The following is a 27105-nucleotide window of genomic DNA, read 5'->3' on the forward strand; positions in this document are numbered from 1 at the left end:
TAACGGAATACATGTACCGCCGTTACGTATTTAAAATACAAAATATGAGTAACTGTATTCCGTTACAGTTACCGTTTAAAAAGGTGGTATTTAGAATACAGTTACTTTGTTGAAATAAATGGATTACACGGCGGTACTTCCCTGTTTCATATTGTGGCGGGTCAGGACTGTTTGGGTTTTGTTTGACAGCTACGTTCTGTTGTTCTAGGTGGCAGCGTTACGGTTGCCATGGTTACAGGGTGACGCTCTCTCTGCGTGCTTCCTGGGTGAGAGAGGCATTTTTGTTGTTGTTGTGCTAAGCTAATAGGCAGAATGCTACAGGTATAGCTCTAAAGAATGTAGCATCATAGGCAGTGTAGTCCGTGCTGCAGGGAGAATGGACTGCCATACACGTTATGTGTCTGTGAGCGAGGAGGGAGAAAAAGGAAAAGTACGAGCTGTCATCCAGCAAAAACGGGAGCTGGAAGCATGTAAATATAATAATAACCACTGCAGCCAAGAAGAGTGCCTGACGAGCCCAGTTGTAAGTAAGCTATTAAGACTCGACTGTACACTGTGTTCGTGTTTTCCTCCAAAAACAATAAGTTCCGTTGGAGCAGCCTTTCAACGCCTCTCTCTGTCTCTCGCTAGCAAAGTTGACCCAGACAACAAAGTAAAGCTAGTTTTCGGCTACTAGCCCGACACAGAACCCACCGTATTAGCCAGAGGTCCCTTTACTACGGTTCGGAGCCGCGGACCTTCAGTAACAGTAATAAATCACAGCAATAGTACATTCATGTAGTTGTAAACAGCATGATAATATATTAAGTAATCCAAAGTATTCAGAATATGTTACTCTCATTGAGTAACGTAACGGAATACGTTACAGAATACATTTTGGGGCATGTATTCTGTATTCTGTAATGGAATACATTTTAAAAGTAACCTTCCCAACACTGCCTGCTAATAGCTAGGGCAGCGGTCCCCGACCCCCGGGCCTCGGACTGGTACCGGTCCGTGAGTCGTTTGGTACCGGGCCGCGAGAGTTGAGGCTCAGGTGTGAAATGTATGGTTTTCAGGGTTTTTATCGGTTTTCAGCGTTATTTTGTTATCGTTTTTATGTTAACTCGGTTTTCCTGGGTCTTTTCACGTGTGTTATGAATAGATCTCCTCTTTTCGGTACCGGTACTAGTTTTATTTTGTTGTATTTATCCAAGACACCTTAAAGGCCGGTCCGTGAAAATATTGTCGGGCATAAACCGGTCCGTTGCGTCAAAAAGGTTGGGGACCGCTGAGCTAGGGCACCCAGTGTGGTCTTTACAGCCCATCTGCTTAAAGGTTTGACACGTTGGAGCTCTTCTCTTGGTGGGAACCAATGGTTATTTGAGTTACTGTCAGCTCAAATGAGTCTGGCCATTGACCTCTTTGACCTCTGACATGCATTTTCTCCCAGAGAACTCTTTGGATATGTTCTCTTTTTTTTTTGGACCTTCTCTCTAAACTCAGGAGATTGTTGTGTCTGAAAATCAAAGTAGATCATCAGTTTCTGAAATGCTCACAGCAGCCCATCTGGCACCAACAACCATGCCATGTTCAAAGTCACCTAAGTCACCTTTCTTCCTCAACCCTATGCTCAGGTTTGAACTTGAGCAGTTTGTTTTGACAGGCTGCTGTGTGACTGGCTGATTAGATACTTGCAGTTGAACACGTGCACCTCAAAAACTGGCAGTGAGTGTGTGTCCATTTAAAAAAACAGAAATAAATGTTGAACGCTTATACCTGCCCGTGGTGCATTTATGCTAACATCGACCAAAAGTCTTTAAATTTTTCAGAAATAATCTAAAATTTGCACAACAACATGACAAGAAAGAAATCTTCACGTGCTGATGAAGCTCAAATACAACAAACACTCAAACTTGCTCTGTAAACTAGTTATTCTGGGGTTTTGCTTTTGTGATTTCCTGTGTTTAAAAAAATACGATTAGGTTAAAATGCCTGAAAGCAACATCATTTTAATGCATTAATACATGCATAAGAGTTGGGGAGGGAAACTCTGTAGTATGGGTGTAATTGTTTTGATTATGCATCGTGATTCCAGTAAATCCTCGTGTGATGTTGCCCTTGTTTTATTTTATGTTTATCAGTCACCATCAGCCTTATCAGGAGCGAGGGAGGAGAGAGGAAAGACAGAGAGGTGTTGTCGACGGCCCTTCCACACACACCCATCCCCCCCACAGACGCCTTCTGCCCCCTCGTCTGCCTCTGCATCAGTTTGTCATTCCCGTCATGCATTTATGCTTTGATTTCGTCCTTTATTGAAAGCATTTCACTCTTTTGGAAAAATTTCTGCCCGTCTTTCCTCCATTTCAACACACCTCACTTTTTCTCTCCCCATAGCGGCAACAGCTAAAGCTATAATAACATTTCATCCATCCATCAAGCACAGCCAGCTTTGATCAATAAGCACTTTGAGTCCACTCTGCAGCACCGCACTGAACTTAAAATGTCTCCCCTCTGTCTCTGTTAGTACTTATCTCCCTGCTGACAAAGCTATATTAGACTGAAGGGTGGATGACTATTACAATAGATTTCACAATGCTTTTCAGCACTATGCGTGTGTATGTGTGTTCTGTAAATGAAATAGATGGGAGGTGATCTATAGCCAATGCTTCTCCATTCATCCTAAAGGACCTAAAGAAGTTGTAAATCTTGCATAAGCTGTAGCAACAGAACTGCGTCAGCACAACGCTAAATGTAGGTGTATCACTGTGTAGGTACTTAACGCGGCTGTTTCTGCTCCTTTCTCCTCTTTTATCCAATTTGAGGAAGTCGAATTAAAAACATGTGTGCTTTCCGAGCGCGTGCCACATCTCCAAAGTCAACTTTTTTTTTTTCCACGGTGCATTGTCTGGAAGCACATGTGACAGTTCCCACTTTAGATGTAAAAATGTTGACTCGTGGGTGAAAAGTAACAGTAAGCCAAAGAGAGAGGGGGTTTCCATGTGAGGATTTTGAAATAACGGCGTCGTTTTTCCACATCTGAAAAGTTCATTTAGCATAAAGAAAGAGATCGTTTACAAACACAAAGATCGTCTTTTTCACAGGGAAAATGAGGAATTTTCACATGTCTTCCTGTCACATGTGGATTGTCACATCTGACTTATTTTTGCAGGTATTTGCCAATAATCTGTGGTAACAGCACCAATATGTTGAGTGTTGCTTTAATAAAGCACAGTGTAGTGCAACCATCAGCAAAAAATCTTTGTTTTTTTCCAACCGGTCACTGGAAAAGAGCTGGTTATGTAAAGCCCGGACTTTTTAGGTTGTGACTTCTCTGGGGAACACTGGTGAGGTTTCTATGTTGGGTTTGACTCGTACGTTTTTGGCCTGTTTGCTGGGGGTTTTTTTTATGTGCGTTTCAAACATTGCTTTTAATACTGACATGAACAATTAAATCAAAAGATTTTAGATGTTTTAAAACATAGGTAATGTCAGAGTCTATGGGTTTCTCTCATTTTTAAGCATTTTCAGTTTGACCTTCTTTGCTATTGAGAAGCTCCAGGTTTTTGATTAGTAGTTGTATCGAGTCAATTCCAGTTTGTTTCTGTATTTTTTTCCTATTTTTCTAGTTTAGTGTTTATGAAGCTTGTCATTTGAGATTTATTCCTTATATTTTGGTATAATGTTTTTGTCTCCCCAGCATCCTTCGTTCAGTGAGTTTTCTTAGTTTAAACCTCTAGTTATTTCCTATTTTACTTTATCAGTTAGTCTCTTGTATCTAAATCTGAGTTTGACTTACCCATGATTGTCTTTATTGCCTTCACCTGTGTCCCCTTTGCCCCCAGCTGTCTCCACTTCCCCAATTACTCCATGAGTATAAATAGTCCAGACCGTTCCCTTAAATGTTTGTATCTGGAGAAGGGTGGTGTACTGAGAATTTGAAGGCGTTTACAGTAGGCGCCTGGACAACAATGTAATGCCAGATGTGCAGAAGTTGGATTATAACATGCAAATCTTAACTCGCTACAAGATCTTCTTACATTGTTGCTTTATGCAGGTAATATAATTGAGGACAGCCTGTGAAAAATATCCGTTTATTATAAAGTTTGGAAATTAAAAAACAACAGTAACACACACACACAAGGCCATATTTATTAGGTGTGTGCCTGTGCACCCGCTTTGGACTCTAGATCAACCTGAATAAAAAGTTTGCTTCATTTTCAGTTACATCTACCTGATCTTGTGACCACAGGTTCAAGATTCATGGTTTAGCAAGATGGAAGTCAGAGCTTTGTTGTCACAAAAGTGGCTGGCCTTCTACCTGGCTACATCACCGTGATCAACTACTGAGTACTTAACCTGGTCACAAGCAAGTTATAGTCAGGTTCAAAATCAACTGACACTGACTGTTATATTCACAGCATGTTTTCAGTGCATTGTCATTGTTTTATAGGTGCAAGTTATTCTTCTCATAGTGTTTGTAAAATAGTTTCATTTTATCTTCTTTATAGATTTTTCATCATCGATGATCGGAGTAGGTGGCACTCATTGGGATCATTTTTTGCAGGAGAGTCATATGACGGCCATTTTTATGTAAATGCATACAGACCCTGAAGCAGAAAGCCCTGCTTAAAAAATAGAGAGCTAACAATCATCACCATGATGCCCATTATTGCCAACTGGAGTTTCATGTTTTGTTGAGCTAGTGAAGGCAAAGAAAGCCTGGCTATGTTGAACATCATTTGCTGTATAGCCCTCTGCATTTGGGTTCTTTATCCTGTGAACTTGACAAATACAATGACTTTTGTATACCACAAGTTTACCCTCAGTGTTTTGCATATTAGCGTTCTGACTGACACTAGACACAAGTAGGTTTGTCTAAAGAGATAAGGTTAGCTAAGTGAACACCAATGTATCAAATATTCTAGCGAACAAGTGCTTAGTGCACGTTATCAGAAACCACAAAAGCCACCCTTGAAGTGGTGCTAGAGAAAAGTTAAGAGGATAACAATGTCGGATAGATCCATCCTCTTTAGCCCATAACTTAACGTATAGAACTTCTTGAGATATTTCACTGGACACGTCAAAACGTGGAGTACCCAGTAGAGGTCTATGAAACAAATGACAGAATTTGTTTGGGATCATAAATCTTGGTTGAGTATTTAGCTGCAGTGCATATAACTGTTGGTACATATTGACCCAAATGGCCTGATATGTTGAAATGACTTGTATTTATGGATAAACGGCACGCCCATTTTCATAACTCACACTGTGTGTTATCACAATTTATTTTTGCTTTTTATGCTTTATTTGACGATATACACCACGGACGAATGACTAATGAGAGCCTACGCCTGTCTAAGCTGTAGTCTTTTGACCTATTTAAGGTCATACACTGACACACAACGTTGAAAATCCATCAAAACAACACGTGAGACATCCCTGAAGCTGCGTGCTTTTATAGGCAAATCCAAAATGGACGCAGAATATCAACCTTCCCTAGTTTATGCAGTTTGAGATCCAACAAAGATTGTAAAGGCATGCTGCGTCTTACGCAAAAGAAAAACAAAATTGTGTAACTTGATGTTTTTTTTCCACCACTTTATTTACTTTAATCTTCCAGCATTTTGAGGGGCATCAAACCCTGACTTGACACCCACTGTACCATCTTATAGAAGAGCATTGAGTGGCTTAAATTCAATTAAATTATCAGAATCTTTTCTAATTTCCTTGAGTCTGTGTTCCTGTTCTGTAGTGAAACTGCTCAGTGCTACTGTAGCAGTACAGAGCGGAGCTGATGCAATATTTATAGCCTGTTGTGTACATCTAAATGTGCATCTAAATATCATTAAGCAGGAAATAACCTGTACAGTATCCCTTGTTATGGAGACTGAATATCAACAGAGGAGAAATGAGGACGAGGGAGGGTGCACGTGCTCTTATAAGGCTCATTGCTGTATCTCTGAATCTCGTTCGCCACTGAAACTAAACGCAAATCCCTTTAGGACTTGATTTCCTGTCTCTCGACTGGCCTCTCTCGGTTTTTTCAAACTGTTTCTGTGGCTTTAATTTGGCAAAATAGTTTCATAAGCAATGAGCACTTCCCCATTCTCTCAGCCTCGAAGAGCTTTAAATCCTGTGGTTATCATGTGGCGTGGAGTTAAAACCACAAAAACGTAAGAATCCTTAATCCTGAATTCATTTGCGTCACTTTTTTAAAGCTTATTTTGATCTATGTAACTCCTGCAGGGCTGGTTCCACTTTTTCCTGGCCTGGCTGTGATGTCTTGTTATAAATATGGGGGAGAGACATGAAATGAGGTAAACAACATGAGGTTCTTTGAGTTTGTCTGGGCAGAAAAGAAAAACTTGTCAGGACTTTCGTGCCAGGGCAGGTTTTTATGAATGGACGGGGTTTTTTTTCCTCTCTCTTTTTTGTGAATGAAAAACAACTGGAAAATCCAGTATAAAAGCTAACAGCCTGCCGAGATATGATTGGCTGCTAAGACCCAAACTCCACCTACGGTTGCTAGGATCCTGACTACCAGGCCTCTGATTGGCTAATAGAGGGGACCGAGACTTCATTCATAAGCCAGTGTATTCATCCGGACAAAGGCAAGAAATTCGAGCTCTTGAAGAGGAAATCCACCAATCACGAGTCTCTCTGGACCGAGCCAGAAAAGCACGTCTCCATATTACCCCCAAATCATCTATGCTGGAGAAGTGACAGCACAGCTGGCGTTCAAAGTCACCACACTTCGGTATAAACTTTATCTAAGAGCGTGCGTCAATCAAATCGGGTTTAGTTTAGTTGTTGCCTCTCGACAACACGCGCTCACAAAAAATCCAACATCTGTTTTCCCCTCGCAGTTTCCTACAAAAAAAGTGGAGCCTGGCAATCTGGGCAGACGTGGCAAAAAGCCCAAGAAAAGTCTCAAATACACACATCTTATATGTTGTGCACTTTTCTAAACATCCGAAGTGTTTTTGAACCAGAAAAGGGAACTTTTGCGCACATTAACTAACAAAGCTGCATCTTTCTGCAAATACAAGTAAATAGGTGGTTGCTCGGGGTTTTTTTTTTTTTTGTTGTTGTTGTTGTTGTTTTTAACTTTACCTGAAACTTGCAATCTGTCACACTCACACAGACACACACAAACGCAAAAAGAAGATTTGTAAAGAGGGCCGCAGCCCGCTGGGTAATCACTCGCCATCGCTTCCCCTCGGCATTTTTTGTGAATGGAGCTCATTATGCATGCAGCCTCCACGCAGCTCCATTCACAAGCAGCGCTCCCTCCTCTCTCTGCAGGCTGCGTGGATCTCACTCAACTCAGCCTAAATGACCACAAACGGTTAACGGATGGATTATAAGATGGATGGATATCTGGACCAGCAAGTGCCTTACACTTTAGCAAATGTACGTATATTGGGATTAACTCTCCGCTCCTCTTTCGCCTGGTTTTTTACGTTTCTGCTACCGGGTTTTGTTTTTGTTTTTTAAATTTCTCTCGGCGTCGCGTCTGCACGAGTTTTGGCTGGAGCAGCTGTGTGTGCGTGCGCGCGATAGGAAACTGTTTGTCAAGCCGCTTAAAACTATGAAAAAAAACCCACTCAAAGTAAAGGATATAATGTGGCGCATTTAATGTTTGTCAGCGGGGTTTCTTACGTGAAAGAGTTCGTTTGGAGAACGTGTCAATGTGTGCCAAATGGTCACGTCGTTCAGACGCATACGGCGCGTTTGTTTTTCCAAGATTGCCTCCACAACTGGGAAATCAGTTGTTTTCAGTGGAGCTTGACGCTCACCAACTGCAGTAGGATCTCATTTGTAATCCATGACACTGTTATCATTATTATTATATCATCATCAGTCCAAGTGGTAGCTTTTGCATCACTTCATGCCATTTTTCCTGGCCATAGTAAAGAGCTGTTAACTGCTTTGACACTGATGTGCTTAAAATGCCCTGTTGGGAGTCCATTTCTCACTTCTTTTCCTCTCTTAACCTCTATGGCTTTTGCAGAAGTCGCAAGGAAATGGGCCCCTAAATAGACTGTTGATGGCAGCGAAAAGGAAATACATGGACACAGAATTGCCCCCTCAGGAATCTGAAGGTAAAGTGAAAGAGTAGAAGTTTAGTCCTCTGGTCTTTTTACATGTTATACATCATGATCTATGGTTAGTGTCAGTCAGTCTGTGTCATAGCTACTGTGTGTCGATGAATATTCACTCTTTGTTTTTCTGTCTTTCTGTTCAGACCTCTTCCAGGATTTAAGCCAGCTCCAAGAGACGTGGCTCACAGAAGGTGAGACTTGCTGACTCTTAATGTATAATTTCTGGGATGTGACTTTGACAGCCGTGGGGGTTGATGCTACATGCGTCTGGACAGATCTGTAACCACTGAAACCACAAAGAATCATTTTATTTGCTACTAAGATTTGCTTGAAACATTCTGAGACTACTACAGATATGCATGGCTCCCTGTTTTTTGTGCTTATGCCACAACATTTTGCACTTTTATTGAACTGCTTTCAAACTTTATGACAAAGCTAATCGGGTTAGTTTTGCTGCCATACAGGATCTCGATTTTTCTGACTCAACACACATGCTCGTAAAATGCTCAGAATCCCCCCCACCTCCAAAAAGTGAACACAGACGGGACATTATTAGCTTTGAGCATACCCTATTTTGGCCATGTTGGCATGTAGTATGCGTGCGAGTTAGGGGCCAATGCAAACAAACAGGCTGTTTGGCTTGTGTCACTCAAAGGCGCATAGCGATGAAATGAGGCCCAGTCAGAGGTGATTGTCAGCTAGTAGACTTAATAAGTGCACTGATGACGTGAGCTGCAATGGAGTAATTATACTGTATGTCAAGAGGGGGAAAACAACACAACCAGTGAGTCACTGAGTGGGTTATTTTTTTTAGTGGTAACCTGGAGCACAGCAGTGGCAGGACAGTGAGTTTAAATTTGCAGAAAAGCTGCAAGTAAATTGGGAAGATCATCACTGGGTGTGAATTTTGTTGTGTCCGTTGCTTTGATGGGGAAGATTAATAAAATATGCCGTTCACTCCAATGTGAGCCAGAACAACCTGATAAACGCTGCTTAAGGTCATTTTCTACTCTGTTTGCTTACTTGAATGTTTGAACTTCACCATGCAGAATGAATGTGCAGACGACTAAACTTGGACGCTTTTTTTAATGTTTGTCTGCTGCATATGCAGCTTGCATATGCACAAAACTAAGGGTGGTCTAATATGCAGTTTTGTGGTGTGAAAATATGGGACAGTGAGAGGGTACTTTTCCTTGAAGTTGGAGATGCGTTATATTCCTCAGTTAAATTTGGGAATTGAAAAATATTAATGTGTTCATAGGCTCAAGATTGTTTCATGCGCTGTGTTTTGAATTTTGGGGAAAGTCGTGCACAACTTATTGCTCCGAGCAGTGTTTTTTAGTGTCTTTGGTTTCTTTCTAAACTATGGTTCTCAAAGGTTTGAGGGCCAAAGCCAAGTTAGGCAAGTACATTTAAAAAACAGGGATTTACTAAGGTGCTATTTAAGTAAAAATGCATTAAAATAACATTTAAAAAAATGGATATCAGTCAGGTTTAAAAGCCAATGAATGAAAATAGAATATACAAATAAAGACAGTTTGTGCCACACTTTAGGATCAGCTCCTGTTAATTTAGTTTGCCATCAATGGAAAACTCATGATGTATCATTAAAACATGTATGCCAATATGTATATATAGTGTCCATCACGTCCTCTCACGTCATCTTTGGGCCAATAGAAAGCTTTGATACATTAACCTATAAAGAATTTGATCATTTTTCTGTTGCTATGTAGATGAATTAGCCAGCTCATTTTGACACTATGGACTCAACCTAAGCCACATGACAAAATGCCCTACTAGGGGATGTTTTCATCTCCGTTGTGTTTCCTGACGCAATAAAGTGGCAATAGTTGTTTGACATTTTTTGTTTTTTAAATCATGCTTAGTCATGTACAACTGTAAAATAAGCCAAAGCAAAGGGGGATGTGAATAAAACTGCTTGGTCAAATAAGGCAGCCAAAATTATATTTTAGTCATCATTTCATGGAAAGTGGTAGCTTGCAACTCCTTCTTAACAACACTGTGCATGCAGTGAAAGAGTGATCGGGGAGTAGCGTGCAGTCTCTCATGATTCTTAGTCACAAAAAAATGCTTTAAAAAAATATTGTTCTCTAGTTGGCTAATCTAGTCTAAGCCCATGTTTAATCAGCATCTGTTAACATTTTGGGCGATCAGTTAACTCATTTAGCAGGATGAAAAGAGTCTTTTTTTTCTTCCATGTTCCCCCCCAAAAAATGTAAAATCTCCTGTAAACATATTTTTGGTGGAACCTGAATGTGATGAATGTGCATCTTTTGACTTGATTAAGGATCGTTGGATTACTTTTAACAGTCAAATGGGACCCATTCTGAGTCATCTGTAGTACACAGGAGATAGAAAAATAAGGGAGGTGAAGCAACTTTGATCTGAGACCTCGTGGAAGCGCTTGTGTCTGCCCAAACAGCAGACGGATATTTAAATAGATCCTGCTTCTGAGCCAGCTACTGTTTACAGCAAACAATGTCGTTTCCACGTTAGCTTCCACACCTTTTCACACGCGGCATCAAATACCTGCAATTTCTCTTCACACCGGCGTCTCGCTTTAACAAAAAGACAAGACCCCAAACCAATAAAGTGCAACAATGGAAGTCACTTCAAAGCTGAGGCCCTATTTGTATTCACACATTTGGCTATTAAAGGCCACACTTAAATGCACCTTCTCCACTTACCTCCAGTGGTGTTAAGCCATTTAGATATCTTTGCCAACGACTTTACTACATAGAAGCTAAATTAAGTTTAGTTTGTGGCGCTCGCAGTCTTGAAATGTCGCTTCCCAGATACAGTGTTGTGGTTACGCTGACTAATTCACGAGGCCTTTTTAGTTCGCATAGCAACTTCCTACCAAAGAAACGGTCCCTTTGAAATCTGATAATGGGCCTTTGACTGTTTCAATCTCAGTTTTTCAGACATTTAAGTCACTTGTAGAGTTTTCTCTCGAGATCCTGGAACAATAAAACCTAAAACTGTCTGCATGGCTAAATAACACAGAAAGCAACATTTAAAGTGAAAATTAGGCCCTTTCTATAATTAGATAAACCAGGCGTTTAAAGGAATTTAAAACATTGTTTGGCAGCTTATTGTTGAGTCACAGAGAGTGAAGGAGGGGGTGGGGGAAAGACCAAACGAAGTGTGTAAGTGTAACTTTATCAAAGTGTTATTTAACCCTAAGTATGGGGCTTGTTTTCAGCTTTCAGCTAAGACCTCTCCTTTCCTGTTGCATTAATTAAAGACCTTATCGTGAGTGATTGCAGTTGTGAGGGATTCACCGAGGTTGTAAAAGCTGGTTTGCTGGAGGGATTTTTTTTTTTTTTTTTTTTACCAAAGCAGAGCGGAAGCAGGAGTGAGACAAAAAGGGTGAAGCGCTGAATGGCAAGAGTTCAGGAGCTTGTCACATCTTGTCTGATTTCTGGGCCTTTAGGTTTGTATGTCTGTAGCTGTTTAGCTCCTCCCAGGATCTCCCACTGTGAGAAGAAAGGGGGGGGGAAAAAAGTCATTCGAGGTGCCTGGAAGCATCGAGGAGAACATGCGTCTGTGCCCGAATAAACACACTTTCCTTCTTGTGCTGACTTGCATCTCAAAGTCCCTGATGAGGTGTTCCTGGAAACAAATCAGATACACGTGCAAGCGCTCGTACGCACACAGGAAAGTGTGCAGACACAAACGCACACACAAACACACGGGGTGATGCCTGACGCTCATCATTTGTTTTCCCTCTCCCGCGTCTCTACGAGGTCCAGCATGTTCCGCTTTGGACATGTTGAAACTAGTGGAAATGATTGATTGTTGGATGTGCAGGACTAAATATTGGCCCCTGCTCTGTCTCATACGGCAGCTTTATTCCTCCCCCCCTGAGGGCGAAAGACTGAAAAGTTAAAAGGGGGTAATATTATTATGGTATAGTAAACCACAGGATGCGGCGTTATATAAGAAATCGATGTCATTTATCAGAACATGCTCCAAAACGGAGTCATCCGGTTTCCTCTGCACAGGAAGGAGGAGTGTGACAACAAGAAAGTGGATTTGAATTTCTTATTTCCTCTTTTTGTCCTCTGCCTCTGCTCGCTCGCTCGCCGTCTGCGTTTTGTTGTCTCCACTGATGAAGTGAGAGAGCGAGCGATGAGGCCACTGAGGTCGAACGCTGGGTCAGATTGTGGTTCTTGGGTGAGGTTACAATCAAAGGTCCTGTTGCAGAGTTGCCATCTGCGAATGTCTTTTTGTAAGGTTAAAAAAAAGTTGCTCTTTATCTAAAAAGTAGATACTTTTCCTCTTTTTAGTGGGTAACTGATGCTTAAGTACCCACAGTGTGTTGTTGTGTGGTTTTTTTTTTTGTAGCTCATTACACCCCTGATTGGGTTCATGATATTTAATGATACCCATCAAATTTTCCTTACCAGTTAGGTTGTACCATGACGTAAGTTTGAGTCCCAAGCAATGGAAACACTTAAAGTCCACACTCTTGTGTTGCTGGAGCGTTGCCAGATTAAAAAGGTTGCGAGCTCTGGCTCCGCGCTACGATTAGGGTTAGGTCATTAACTCGAGGGTTGGCAAAAGAAATGCCAGTGCGTGCATCTGACCTCTTCACCCTTAGTAGGGTGTTGGCAGTCCAACGATTTCGGCTTTTCAACGGCGTTTGTGTGACTCAAAGTCCAAAGCTCCAAAAGGATAATTGTGAATGGGGTTTGGAAAGAGTAGCACAATAGCGTCTGTCTAGCTCTGCTGCACCTGGGCTTGGCGTCGCTGGCTCTGCTTATTCAGTTAGATCCTAGATGAGATTCATTATGAGAGAGTGCCTAATCAGGCCCACTGAAAACGTACACCGCTGCAAGCCATTACAGATCAGATGGAGATATCACATATCACCGTATTGACTCGTCTATTTTTACAAATCAGTGTAAGTCGGGTGTATTTTGTTTCTTAGATGCAAACTTCTCTATCACTGAAAGGTAACTGAATATGATTTGGGTTAATATATTACTCGCATTAAATAGTATTCACTCTCACATATGGAGGGCACTTTACTAAAGTCACATATCCATTGTCTCTAATGCCTTTTATCAATCTACGCAATATTTGGGGGATTTAAATCACATCATTTAGCTTTTAATGGGACTGAAACTTGGGGATTTATGCTTGCCGATTCATTTTTGTTTTAATTACTCACCGGCCACTTTAAATATAACTGCTGGTCTACTGGAATTTTTGCACACAACCTTTTCAAGGGTTTACAGTGAACGGTGCAAAAAGCAAAAATAACCAATGAGCGGCTGTTCTCTGGGCAAAAATTCCTTGTTGATGTTAAAGGGATGAGATTGTTTTGAGGAAGGCAACAGTAACTCAAATAACCAGGCATGCAAAAGAGCATCTCTTAACGCACAACATGCAAAACCTTCAAGTAGAAGACCACACCAGGAGTCACTCCTGTCAGCTAGAAACAGGAAACCGAGGCTACAATTTGCAATAGAGTTTCTGCTGTGACATTTAGATGGTGAGGTCAGAACTTGGTGTAAACATCACGAAAGCGTGGTAGCATCCTGCTTTATTACCGACTGAGCATTGTTTCAGTATCACGTCATGTGGACCAAAGTCTCTGAGGAATGTTTCCATCGCCTTGTTGAATTTATGCCATGAAGAATGAAGTCCTGAAAGCAAAATGGGCTCCAACCCAGTGCTAGCAAGGTACACTTAATAAAGCGGTCGGTCAATGTCGCTCTATTATATTCAAGAGAAGACAGCCAATATGGCACACCAAAACAATCTAGATACTTGATAACCCTACAAGCAACAAGAAAAATATCTCGACTTGATTTCATGGGGAACTATTCACGTAATCTTCACTTGCTCTTGTTTCGCTCTTCCACTTCTTCTTTTTGCTTTTAGTTTCCTTGTTTTCTCTCTACTTCTATTTTAAGCCAGTCGCCATCTCTGCAGAAGATGAAATCCAGACTGCTTTTAGATTGTTAGACAAAAGTCCCCAACTCTTTGGAAACAAATCCAAAAAGAAAAGAGCTGGTTTGTCACACCGTGTGACAGATGTCTTCACTGGTTTGGCCAGAGCGGCTTGTTGGGATTTCGAGTAGAAACTAGATAACACCTGCCTGTTAGTGTAGAGATGTCTGACGGGTTTGAGTTGAGGGAACTTTCACTTATAGACAAAAACATTGTGAAATCGAAGCGGGCAGGCTGGGTGGGGGGCCGAAGGACTTTATTTCCTCTATATAATAGTCTTAAAGCAAGGACAAAGAAAAAATTGTATTGTATTTTTGATGTGACTGCTACAAATGCTACACAAAACCAGTTTGGCAGGTTAACATCTACAGTGTATCCGTGTTGTTGTTTTATTGATTTATCGATAAGTAAACTGCTGGCATGCTACACACACAAATCATGAAGGTGACCTGAATGAGCACGACTCGGGTTTCAAAGAAGAGAAGAAAGTTACACTATCAGGGATGAAAGAAAGGTAGAGAAATATTAGATTCTTGTCTAAAACACAATCTGTTTCTTCTTACTTTCAGCTCAGGTTCCTGACAGCGATGAGCAATTTGTTCCTGATTTCCATTCTGAGAACTGTGAGTACATTCAGTTTTTGTCCTTTAAACGAATGTCTGGAAATGCGCTCTGTGTCAATTTCATAGAAAACAAACTTTGGCCTTTTGACCACGCTTTGTCACAAAATTTCTACTTCAATCAGGTATTGAGTCATGTAACACACATGCCCGTCTAACCCCATCTTTCTGCTTTGGCATTTAGCCCGTTCGTATAATTCCTGTTGAATTTTGCATGTTATGAGAAAGACGGGATGAAAGCAGCGGTCAGAGGCTTACATGAGGATACTGTAACTCGCTGATGTTACAGTAATCTCTTTGGGAGGCAAAGCTATGCAGAAACAGAGGGGCTAATGACCCAGTCAACATGGAGTGAGTTTGGATCCCGGCGTTATGTGCTGCCGACATCCATTTGCATGCCTTTGAAAAGTTGAATGGAGACGGCCCAGGAAACCAGTAAAAAAAATTATTCAGGGCCCAGGTACAAAGATGGCCTTTTGTCCATATCGGAAGGTGTAAAATAGAAAAGCAAATTCCTGGGCTGCACAACTGAGCGCCTATTTGAATGAGTTTCCCTTTCTTGTTGTGTGTTTTAACAATGGCGATTCAGGATATGGGTGGGAGTACGTGTTGCTCTACAAACAGTTTTTTTGTTTTTTTCGGCCCCATTCAGCACATTGAAGGCTTCTCCGTCTTAAGCAATGACATTGAAATGGCTGGCAACTTAAAGGAATCTTAAAGGGAACTTCTAGAATTAATCCCACCCCCTAAGTAAAACTGGCAGCTTTGGTTCCCGGTCAAAGGCGCTTCCTCCATGTGCCTTTTGTGTGCAAACATCATGTGATTTAACCAGCTCCGTGTCACCGCTGTTCGGCCCCTCGGTGACACATGCCCTGCGCAATATTGTCACCGCGTCGGCCGACAATGCGGAGGAGGATGTGCGGATGATCCCCGGGCCACACAGAGGTCATGTCTACTTAACCCCCTGGACTGTCAGCCAATCAGCTGTCAGGCCTCCACTAAGGGTTGACCTGGGTATGATTTGCAGGGTCAGCGGGGCTTCAATTTGACAGGCAGCTCACTTATACGCAGCAGAGACACTCCTGCGTTGACAGACAGTGTCCCCGCTGATCACGGTCAATAGCCGCCGAGTCCACTTAGAGCATCTCTATTCAGCTCTGACTGGTGGAAAACTGAAGCTGACAAGCGACTTTAAATATTTGCGCTTGTTCTGTTCCCATGCTGAACTGAAAAGGCATTCTCAGCAAGTGTTTAAAAAAAGAAAGAGGTGACTCACCTGTTTTGGAAACTCAAAAACATTGAAAAAAAAAAAGAAGCATAAAGGAAAGCCTTAATCCCAGGTGACCGGGATATAATTGAGGCCTCCACTGAATAAGCATCCTAGTAAAAAAATTAAACGTTGTTTACCGAGTCAAGTTGTTACCTGCATGGGTGTGGTGCTGACGAAGGGAGGAAATGTGGAGCGAGTGAAATGGCAAAAGAGAGGGAAAAACATTGGAACATGTTGGAATGCTAGATTAGAGGAGAGGAGGGGGCAAAGCAGGGATTGTGCAATACCTGCACATCTGGTAAATCTATCTCATCTGGTCCATTCTCCCTCAGTTCACAGCTAACAAGCATGCTCTGTCTGCAGGCCGCCACTGAGGGAAGGTTATGCAAACATGCAACTTTTATGTACTTGCTGACCTGCCTGTGTGTGCTTAAAGGTAATTGAGCCATTGGTGATAACAGTGCACCCTATTTTTTTTTTTTTTTTTTTTTTTTCCATCGACTTCATGTGATTGCCCGTGAGGATTAAATGCTTGTTTTTCTGTGGTGACAGCACAGATTACTTTCTGTTTACTGCCTTCGGGGGAGAAACACATGGAGGTGTCAGTCAAATTTACAGTGCACAAGCGTAATTAAAATAGTTTAGACGCGTCACTAGTTTCGCACTAAAAGGCCACAGTCGGAGGCTTTGCCTGCACTGAGAGCTTGTTCTTTGTTCAAGTATGTTGTTTACACTTGGAGCAGCTCGAGAGATGTGACCCATTCATAAATTTTCTTCCCTGTGTGCGTAAAAGGAAGTGTGCCTCTCCCTCCCCCCTCTTTCTCTCTCTCTCTCTCTTGCGCTTTCTCCCTCTCTCAGCCCTCTCCTTCAGTCTTCATTCATAAAAAAGCCCTACAGTACTACAGACCCCCCCCCTTTCTGACGCCCCCCCTGCTCTCCAAGTGGATACTCCAAACTCCTCCCTCCCTTCCTGTGTCTGTACAAACTAAGTCAAATTTAAAAATCTGGACTCCCCTTTCCCTTTTCGCTCTACCTCTCTCTGTCTTTCTCTCCAAACGCACACATTCATGCACACACTGAGTGTTCCAAGATGTGAACTAATCCAGTGATTTTAAGAGTTGTGTGGGACGATTGTTTAGTTTTGTGCCTTGCAGTAATTATATAGGAAGTTGTGGCTATAGAATGCTGTTACAGTTCTTCTCCGCGAGTAAGTTTACCAAGGGAGAGAAAGCAAAATGACAAAGGGGCGAGAGTTTCTGAGGGCAAAGGGGGAAGAAAAGAAAAAGGGATGAACACATAAAACTGAAAATCAACTTTGTCGAAATAATTTTTACCTTTCGTCCTTCTGGGGTCCTTAGAACATTGTCTACATGCAGCTGTTTTTCCGTTTTAGCACACCATGCTATGAAATAGGGCTGCATGATCCGTTTGACTGTCCAGAAAGTGTCAAAAGGTGTCTGAAAAGCCCAAAGGCATCATTGTCAGATTGCTTGTTTTGTCTGACCGACATTAAAAGGCTGAAGTTATGCAAGATATAATCACAAACTGTGCATAAAACATAGACATAGCCACCACAGTGGCACCTGTTTGTTTTGCGAACTCTTATTCTGAAGCCTCAGTTTTAGCATTGTGGCTATCTTGGTGTTTGGAAGCCAGGAGAGGCTTTATTTTGGCAAGCAGGTGGAGTGTTGGGTTATCTGGAAGAGCTGAGGAAGCTTGGTTTGCACACCGCATCTGTAGACTGTATCCATGCATTGCACAGACTCCTGCAAATCTGTGCATTCAATTCTAGACATGTATTTATAAATCTTGAGCTGAAGAGGATGCTGGCTAAAGCTACCTCTCACCACCTGTTAAGGTAGCCCAGCCTCTAATGATACATAACCTTTTAAAGAGTTTATACTGGCAACGCATTGCAATCAATCCCAGTCAGTTTGTGGCACTGGGCACAGCTCGTCTGCCACCAATCTCTTTGCAATGGTTGACTGTAGTTGACTGAATTTCTGAATTTTGTTTCAGATTAGAGCAGTGGTTCTTAACCTGGGTTCGATCGAACCCTAGGGGTTCGGTGAATCGGTCTCAGGGGTTCGGCAGAGCCTCCACCGTGACATGCACGGCTCATTTTGTGCACCAATAAAAAACATTTCTATGTCTTGAATTTGAAAAAAATCACATTTTATTTTTCACTAAAGAGGGGTTCAGTGAATGCGCATATGAAACTGGTGGGGTTCGGTACCTCCAACAAGGTTAAGAACCACTGGATTAGATGGTCTGTCTAGTAATAGAACAAATAGACTGACTCCACCTTGCTGCGTTTGCCTAAAAATATAACTATTTAAACTATTACTAAAAGTTGCTGATTCTCTTCCTAAAGAAAGGAAAGAAGGTAGAAAAAAGAAGAAAAGGTTCCAGTAACCCAGCTCTAACTAAATCCTCCCAGCAGCGTGGCTCTCTGGCTCCCTGTGTTCTGCTTTGTCATGAATTCACAGCGTTCCTCTTGTTTGGGTTGTTTTTCTGGATCCGAACTGGCCCAATCAGGCCCTATTTGGAGCGTGGGGCGATGGGTGAATCGAACCCATCCCCACCCCCTTTCCCTGCTCCCTCTTTCCCCAAAAGAGAAACATGCAGCTCTGTGTTCTCCACTTTCCAAAATACAGCTGCTATGCAACAAAGTGTGCAAAAACAGCCAGGTGCCTGCCAGACATGCACAGATACCGCTCGCCTTCTCGCTCTGGGGGAGGCGAGCCTTCGTCAATGACTGTGTTTGTTGCGGCGTTTTGTTTTGTTTATGAGTAAAACACTTGATTTCTCTAACGTGAACATGTGATTTCTTTTGACAGCTTCTCCTCCACTTACTCACGCGTGTACATAAACACACTTGGGCTGGTATACGTTTTGTTTTTTATACACAGGCTTCAGCCCTGCAGTTTTATGAATGGGTTGGTTGTGAAAGACTGGCTGAGGCAGCACATTGAGTTAGGGGGAGTAAACCTTCATTCATGACATTAACATGAGTTATTCCTCCACCAAAACACCTATAGAAGTACAGGCTTCTTTTCTGCCAGCCTTTCACTGACTACAGTGATATAGAGAGTTTGTATTTTCTCTGTTTGGTGGAGTTATAGCCACATGTTTGGTTTAAATGTCCTAAATTCAGTTAAGATGGGACCTTTTAAATATACATAAAAGTTACTTTAGGTTTACAACTTCTTTTAGTCATGTCTTAGGCAATCAAATCCACTGAAAAGGAGTTTGTAATGTCTACAATGTAGAGGAAAATGCGTTTAATAACTTCCAGTGGGGAAGTTAAAGCTGAACTCCTGTGTTGATTCAGAACAGCCCTGTAAAAGCCAGGGGGCCATGGGGGATTTGAGCCAGGCAGCACAGCCCGCATGTCAGCAGCATGGTTCTGTGAATGGACAGCAGTATGTGTTTTATTACAGGAGAGTGATGGGAGGTGTATGTGCAAGGAAAAAAGGGTTGATGGGATGCTCATATGCATGCCTGTCTCGTTCTGTGTTATTTACATGAAGAGCTCTGCTTTCTGCAGCTGGAATTTTTCTCTTTTAAAGGAGAGCACAGACCAAAGTGGGGAACAGATGCCGTGGAGGAGGGTGAGGCCATAAAAACAACAGTAGCTTAACTTGATTGAATAATAATAGGAAGAAGCAGCAATTGCAATGACAAAGGCCAGTTTGAACATGTTGGCTGTTATGATAATCGGCGTTTATTACAACTTTAGTGTCAATTTGGATTTGACAATTAGGCATCTCTTTTAAGTACACGTTACACGTTCCATAAAAGCTAAAAATAAGTCGGTGCTTACTTTTGGCTTCACACGAGACTCTGTTACTTCCCCTTATTCCCTGGACCTTTAGAGGGGAACATAACAAGGCATATGATTCTTGCTTCGGGTGCGAGAGGTCCCGGACGAGCCCCCACTTGTTATGTTCCCCCCTAAAGGTCCTGGGGATAAGGGGAAGTAACAAAAAGTGTCCGGATTGAAAAAGGAGAGAAAGAGGCAAGCTGGTTTAATTAAAAGGCTTTATTAGCGTTTCAACAATACTAATTCAAAGAGACGGTCAAGCCGCTATCACTTTTTTAAAGGGAAACACAACAAAACTCTAGTTGGTCAAAGCCCTGGAAAGTAAGTAAAACAAAATGTTAATCACCAAACACACTCCTCTCCACAGAGCAGGAGTAATCGAGCAGGATGCGCGCACACACAGTTCACCAGCTCAGCCTAGAGCTCACCTTTCTCTGGCCTTAAGTACCTCTAACTGCTGATTGGAGTCAGCTGTACCCAACGGACGGCACCTAGGCAGAAGAGACCACACCCACACCAGGGCAATTTCAACAGACTCGAACCCCATTCACCTTGGTGGAAGTCATCTAGAGACTTTACTCACCCAATCCGTATGAAAAGACCTGTGATTGGCCCGAAAACGGAACCCAGGGCAGGTGCAGGAATCTAGTTTACCTTCAGTCCACTTCAATCACAATATCCCGAAAGTTTATAGGGTTTTGCTCCAGTTAGGCATAACTGGTAAAAAATGACCATCTACAGTACATATACAGTTGTCCAGTATAATTACAATTATTCCCAACATTTTCAGCTCCACTTCTTCCCCCTCTTCTTCAACCCTTTCTGAAGTCATAATCAAGTTTTGTAACTTTCCCAAACAGAAGTTCGTGACTGTCCATGACAGAACAGACTTTAGCACTGTTTATATTTTACTTAACCCAACCCCATCTAAACCATTATTTGGTTTTGTCCCTTGTATGGTGGCCATCATCTCATGTGTACTACATTTTTAGACATTACCCAGCTTAGCTGCTCGAGAGAACACAAAGCTCCAACACAGTCAGTTGAGGCGTTAAAGAGTCTTTAACCTGCCGGCTTGTTAGCACAAAGTACTTGTTATGCCTAACTGAGCCCATGTGAGAATAACTTGGACAGTAAAAGTCTAGTAAAGTAAAAATCTAAGAGACAAAGCCTGACACTATGTGCTAGAACTGAGAGGGGGCAACTTCAGCTTTCACAGCTCATGTAAGAAAATGACTTTGATATTTCGCAATTTTGCAAACTAAATTTGTCTTTAGAGCCACCTGTGTTGTCATTCCTCTCTAATTTAGTTTTTCTTGTACCAATGCTGCTGCCTTTCCATCAGTTTTACGATAAAACAAAGAAACTAGGAGCATGGCCAACCAGACAGTTATCAACACACCAAACACGTCCAGCTTCTGAGCAGAGGAGGTCAATGCATAGTAACCTGCTGACACACAGCAGAAGGTGTGTGTAGCGTGAGCTGAGAGCTGGCGTACGCTGATATTGATCCTCGCTAGTCCAGGAGAGGAACAGGAGGAGATGGAGAGGGTTGATGGATGACTTGATAAAGATAAAGCAGAGATAAATCAGTCTGAAGGAGAGGGAGGGGAAAGTAGAGGGCTAGGAGCGGGTCAAACGTGCCACGAAGCATTACGGTCAAGATCGCTATCGAGAGGGTTGGAGGGTGGGGGCTTTCTGAGAAGTGCGGGAAGAGCTGTGGATGTGGCATGCTCACTGATAATTTCAAGCAAGGTGTCCCGGCCTTTCAGTGTGTTATCTCCTCCTCCCGATGAGGCAGATTTCACCTCCAAATACGTAAAGGCATGCGTTCTCGCAAACACGTGAACGACTGCACGCTCACATCCACGAGATGCCCCCGGTGGGCAGCTCATTATATCATTTCAGTAACAGTGTGAGGGGGCGGATCGATCGCTACATTAAACATTAAGAGGGGACAGCTATATTGGGGGCCGAGGGATTGAGAGTCGAGAGTCAATATTGTTCCAGATTAATTACATCCACCTCTCGCCTGTGACGGGATGTCCCTCTCGTGGCACGTCCCAAGACAGGAATGTGTTGTATCGCCTGCACTAAACAGCAGTAAGGCTCCGAGATTTATGGCTGTTCAATGGCCATTTATAAAAAGCCAGCGCTGCACAATTGAAAGTGAAGTGGAAAATGGGGAAAACATATGATTTCAGAAGATTTACCAATTAAATTCTGATCCCTTAATACTTTATTTTTTCTCTCTCGCACTCAGTTTTTCCCATTTCTCTAATAACGAGAGCAATATCGATACAAATTGATCCAGTTCACTGAGGATTCAAGGTCGTGCTGCAGGAAGAATTCTGGGGGAAGAAATCTAAGTTTAGTTGTTAAGACAACAATTACACCCCTTTCAAAAAATATTGTTTCGATTTCAAAAAATGGGAAGTGATACTATGATGCTTGCAAAACTGTAGCGTCACTGTTGTTCCCATGTTTAGTGTCATTTCGATCTACATCCTGTTAGCCAATGCAACATAGTGCACCAGAGGCGTTTCAACGGCCAACAAAGTTCAGAAAACATTTGTCAGAAGTGCCACTGTGCTATCCAAAGAAATCATCTCTCCGCCCTACTGATACTATTCTACTTTCCATCAATCTCGTTAGGCTTGTTTGGCAGCTATCTGACAACCGTTCTTTAAATATTCAAGTAGCCTGAACCATTATCAGATGAGAGAAGATGATCTGTAAATCTGATAAAGCAGACACTAATGGAGCCAACACTCCTGGGCCTCCCCCGAGCAGACAGACAGTGAAGCCACTCCTGAGCCCGTTGGCTCCCAGAGACGAGGTTGAGTTCGTCTTCCTGATTGTGCAGCAGCCTTAAAAGCATGCACACATGCCCGACACATGTTTCCATGCACCACTGGACAGGCTCGAAACGGTCTGGATCACATTGGTTCGCCTAGCCTCCCTCGCTCTCTTTTTGCTCTCACTCTTGCACATTTTCACACATAAGTAGAAACTTGGCCAAAGTCAGTACCACATTGTGACCAGATTTTGACTTTTTAGACTTCTTTTTTTCCCCTTTAAGGTTTTTGACGTGCACTAGATAAAGACAAGTTATTTGTGCAGTCAAATGTTACAATCTTGTGTTCTTAAATACATGTGGAAGACGCTCATTTTAGCTATAGTTATAGCTTATCTTTGATAAATGAGATTTAGGTGGTTTTTAAGATTTGCCCTTGGTGCTCTATTTCACCATTGCTGGGCACTTTTGACTCTTAAAATGCACATGTAAAATGCAGCCCTAAACTGGGAAAAATGAACAAGGAAAAGAATTGAAATTCATGATATATTTAAGTGTGTGATGTAATGCATGATACAGTGTGTGTTCTATACTATCAGTATGGAAGCTTATAGTTCTTTAACACATAAGATGTATATATTTTCTACAAGAAGATGTACTTTAATTTTTAAATATCATTACAAAATGTAGTTTAGTGAAACGGTAAGGAAGACAATTAAACAAGGTTCCTGCAATTGTTACTAATATGATTGCTTATAATATGGCACCCATGATTCTAGCTGGTAGCGCCTGTATAAGGATGGGTCATTCATATTCATTGATCATGGTTCATTTTTAATGGATAAACTGATGTAAATTTCAATTCATTCATCTGAACTTTACACAGAAGCAAACTACTTCTGTTCTATTTGTCCAAAATTTCTTACCTCAAATTACTTTTGCCCTTGAATTACTGCAGAAAGAAAGTAACACAGCATTTCCACAAGCAGAGAGGGAATCCTAATGAGCATGTGCAATCACTCTAGCTCGTTTTTGGATTGCATGGTAGCGCCGCTATCCCTGGTCTCCATATGTACGTCGACTTGACCGTTTTTGACCATGACAAATGGTGTAAAAATTGAAAGAAGTTTACTAGGCCAAAACATTCACTTCAACATGCGGTATTAGTCATTTAATATGAAGCTCAAAAATCAGGTACACAGCTGCGATCTATTTATTTTTATCTGTTTAGTGTTTAAAAAAGAGACCCCACACAAAACAAACTATATAAACTTAGAATTAGACCGTAAGCTTGGTCTTACAAAGTAAAATCCACCAGTCTGTGCAAAACTTTGACTGTCAACACATGCATTATAGGTTTGATGTAACCTACACTTTAAATGCTTTTAGATTGTTTTATACTGTGCCAGGCATTCTCCTATTATGTCTCCACCACAATGTATTCACTAAGCAAATAACGTGATTCACAGCCTCTGTAAATCAATAACTTCCTTTTTAACCTTTAAAACCATCGTGGCATAATTGGCATCCTTGTTATTATTGATCACTCACCACAAGAGATCAATTGGAAAGAGTGGGAGACCAGGTGTAGGCCATCTTTGCAGCTTGCTTTTAACGTGGCTGTGCAGCACGCTGAGGCCACGTGTCATTCGTTCTGCACATGTACAGCACATTTCATGTGAGACGGGAACCAGATCTCCAGATAACCCCGAGAAGATCCCTCCAAGAGTCCGACTTGAATCTTATTCGTATGATTGGACGCATTAAGTGTGTATTTACGTTACGCTTCACAAGTTCCTCGCTTTAGCAAGATCCAGTCACCCTGTTTGACGCCGAGGCTGATGTCCAATGAGTTATTGTGAGCGAGGTTGTCGTGTGCTGCAGACTTCCAGAGGCTTAGCACTTGGCCAAGCAGCGTATAAACATCCAACGTAAGACTCTCCAGATGCACTCCTGTCTTCAGATTGGATTTCCCTACACTAGAGCCTTTAATGGTAGGAAATAATCTGTCCAAAATAAGATGAAAGAGTTCATAGCCAGGTCTCGTCAACTGCACGCAGCAGCTCCTTCACTTAAGATATTAAAATATTTTTGACTGATACAGTTCATGAAAGTTTAATCCCATCATTCTGTCTCTTTCAATCTAGGCGATCGTAGAGATTTTTGCAAAAACTGGCTTAAAATATCAGTCGGTGTCAGTACTATTTGTGTTTTTGTGTGGAACCCCAATAGTGTTTCCTGACATTTTCACCCCAACTCCATATGGCTCAGCTGAGGAGACCATTGTGTAGTGAAGAGTCTGTGTGTGGGGATCGTGCATGCTTATGCCATTTGTTTGTGGTAGGTGTCTGTTGAATGGAAACCTACCCAATGTAATTATCCCTCTACTTCCTAAAGCACTCAACCATGACCATCACCTTTCACCCTGCATCTTCCCCCTCTAAGAGCCAACATTTACATATGTAAGAGCCCATCTCCACCCTGTCTTTAGCTTGGGGTCATCCCTTTACATAGGGCTCGAAAAAGGGTGCAAATGGCAAAGAATACCACAAAATAAGGAAGGAGGAGATGAGATGTGTTTGGATTGAGGAAGAGCCCTTTGACCTTAAGAGGCGGTGGGAATCTAACAGACGTTGCACACATTTCATACACTCCTGTGCATGAAATATGTAAAAGCATACACATAAATACACTCACATACATTTATTTTACTGTATATACTTCTGTGTTATCTCAAAATTGTCTGATTTACAACGCAAAAGCTGTTGTGTACTGTATCTGTCGCTTGACTTCTAAACACCTTTCAGTTTTCCATGTTTAAGTTCACAAACTGTTCCTCCCCCTAAAACCATGAAATATGAGGGTCTCTGTGATGATGTAACATTTAACAAAGCAGTTAGAGGAGGTTATACTGCCCCAAATAAAAGCAGGAAGAGAAGTGAACGTGGAAGAACATAACTCTCCCTGGATCCGTTTACAAGACTGCCAGCACCGTATAAACTTTAGCTGCAAATTTGACATCATTTGGACAGAGAGATTTACTGTGATATACCAGAGAGTTTGTAATAGTTGGGGGAGACCAGGGTTTGTTTTAATGACTATTCCTGGAGCTGGATGTTACACTTATTCCCAGATTATGTTTTTAGATACACCAGTGGCTTGGCTTTACAGATGGTAATGTCCCAACATTTTTTTTTATATTGTGGCAATCCCCAATTTTTCATTCTAGCTCTAATATATCAAAGTTTTACTGTGTCTAGAAGAAGATTTTCTGCACACGTGCACCTTAAACAATATACACTACCGGGGGGGGGGAAAGTCCCCACTTGGATTTAACTAAGCAAACAGGTAAGAGCCTTCCACTGGATAATTACTGCAGTGAATAATATGTTTCAGCTGGCAACAGGTTATTTAACCCCAACTGATGCACTCAATAGCTTATTTCTTAAAGCACCATGTAGGAAGACGCATCCCGTGTTCATGGAAAATATGTTATTCACATCTGAAGAGTTAGTCATTGGTGGCCCGCATCAAGCGAAGAAAAAACCCCTGAAACAAATAAAACTGAGTTAATAATGCTGTCCATTAAACCTGGAAGGACATAGTGGTGAATAATAGTCATCTCTGAGAAATAAATGCGGTCAGAATCTGGAGGTTCATTAAACACTTGGTGAAATAAAATCATTGAAATCAGCAATAAAACTCTTGATTGTGTTTAACAGTGAAATTAAGAACATTTCCACGCTCACAGTGTAAAAAGAATTCGAAGGATTGTGACTAAACAGCTGTGTAGCCTTAAGAAAACCACTTATCAGTGAGGTTAATCAAAATTAAAGGCTTTAGTTTGCTTGGGAAGCATAAACGTTGGACTCTGGAGCAATGGTAAAGAAAACACTGTATGGTCTGAATCCAGATTTGCCCTGGTCCAGACCAATGGATGCATCTGGGTAAGAAGAGAAGGGCATGAAGTGTCGTTCCCATCACGCCTTGTGGCTACCGTACAAGCCAGTAGGGGCAGTCTTATGATGTGATGTTAATTCACTTGGTGAGACCTGAAATGAGTTCAGAAAAAAAGGTTTTTCCATTTTAAATGGAGTTTTCTTTTGTATTCGCTGCTGGCACAGACATATTCCAGGACGATAATGCCAGGATTCGTTCAACTCAAACAATGAAGAAGTGGTTCAGGGAGCATTTTCACTCATGGGTTTGATACTACAGATACCAGACTTTAACCCCAATTGAGAAACAGGGATGTGCTGGAGAAGCCATTTTTAGCTCCAGTCAGCCCAGTGGACCACTTTATCTAAAGCAAGTTAATATGTTAAAGACTTAACTGGTCTTAAGGGTTAATTACAAAAACCCACCCTTTTCCAATTACGTAAGTACACATGTGAAAACTGTTAGAAGTGATACATTTGGCTCATTGTATGATGTCTGAAGCATCAGCCCGTGGGGGTATTTCTTTTGGGGAAGAAAAAACAAAAAGAACTTTCTTTGTACAAGAACTCTATGACAAGTTT

The 27105-nt window shown here is 41.8% G+C and overlaps 1 protein-coding gene across 2 annotated transcripts in view; it reads left to right on the forward strand.

Annotated features, from left to right (window-relative positions):
- Positions 1–2140: 2140 nt before the first annotated feature.
- etv4 (ETS variant transcription factor 4) overlaps positions 2141–27105 on the forward strand; it is a 42264-nt gene continuing 17299 nt past the window's right edge. The window contains exons 1-5 of one of the 2 annotated variants that reach the window (XM_087844864.1): positions 2141–2173; positions 7288–7395; positions 7997–8087; positions 8231–8278; positions 14642–14695. In XM_087844864.1, the coding sequence (XP_087700990.1) occupies positions 7339–7395; positions 7997–8087; positions 8231–8278; positions 14642–14695 (250 nt within the window). In that variant the 5' untranslated portion in view covers positions 2141–2173; positions 7288–7338. Of the gene's footprint in view, positions 2174–7210; positions 7396–7996; positions 8088–8230; positions 8279–14641; positions 14696–27105 lie in introns of those variants that run through there. The other variant, XM_087844863.1, reaches the window with a different exon arrangement.

The sequence above is a fragment of the Neolamprologus brichardi genome, chromosome 8 (assembly GCF_056152115.1).
Source record: "Neolamprologus brichardi isolate AB-2024 chromosome 8, ASM5615211v1, whole genome shotgun sequence".
NCBI lineage: Eukaryota > Metazoa > Chordata > Actinopteri > Cichliformes > Cichlidae > Neolamprologus > Neolamprologus brichardi.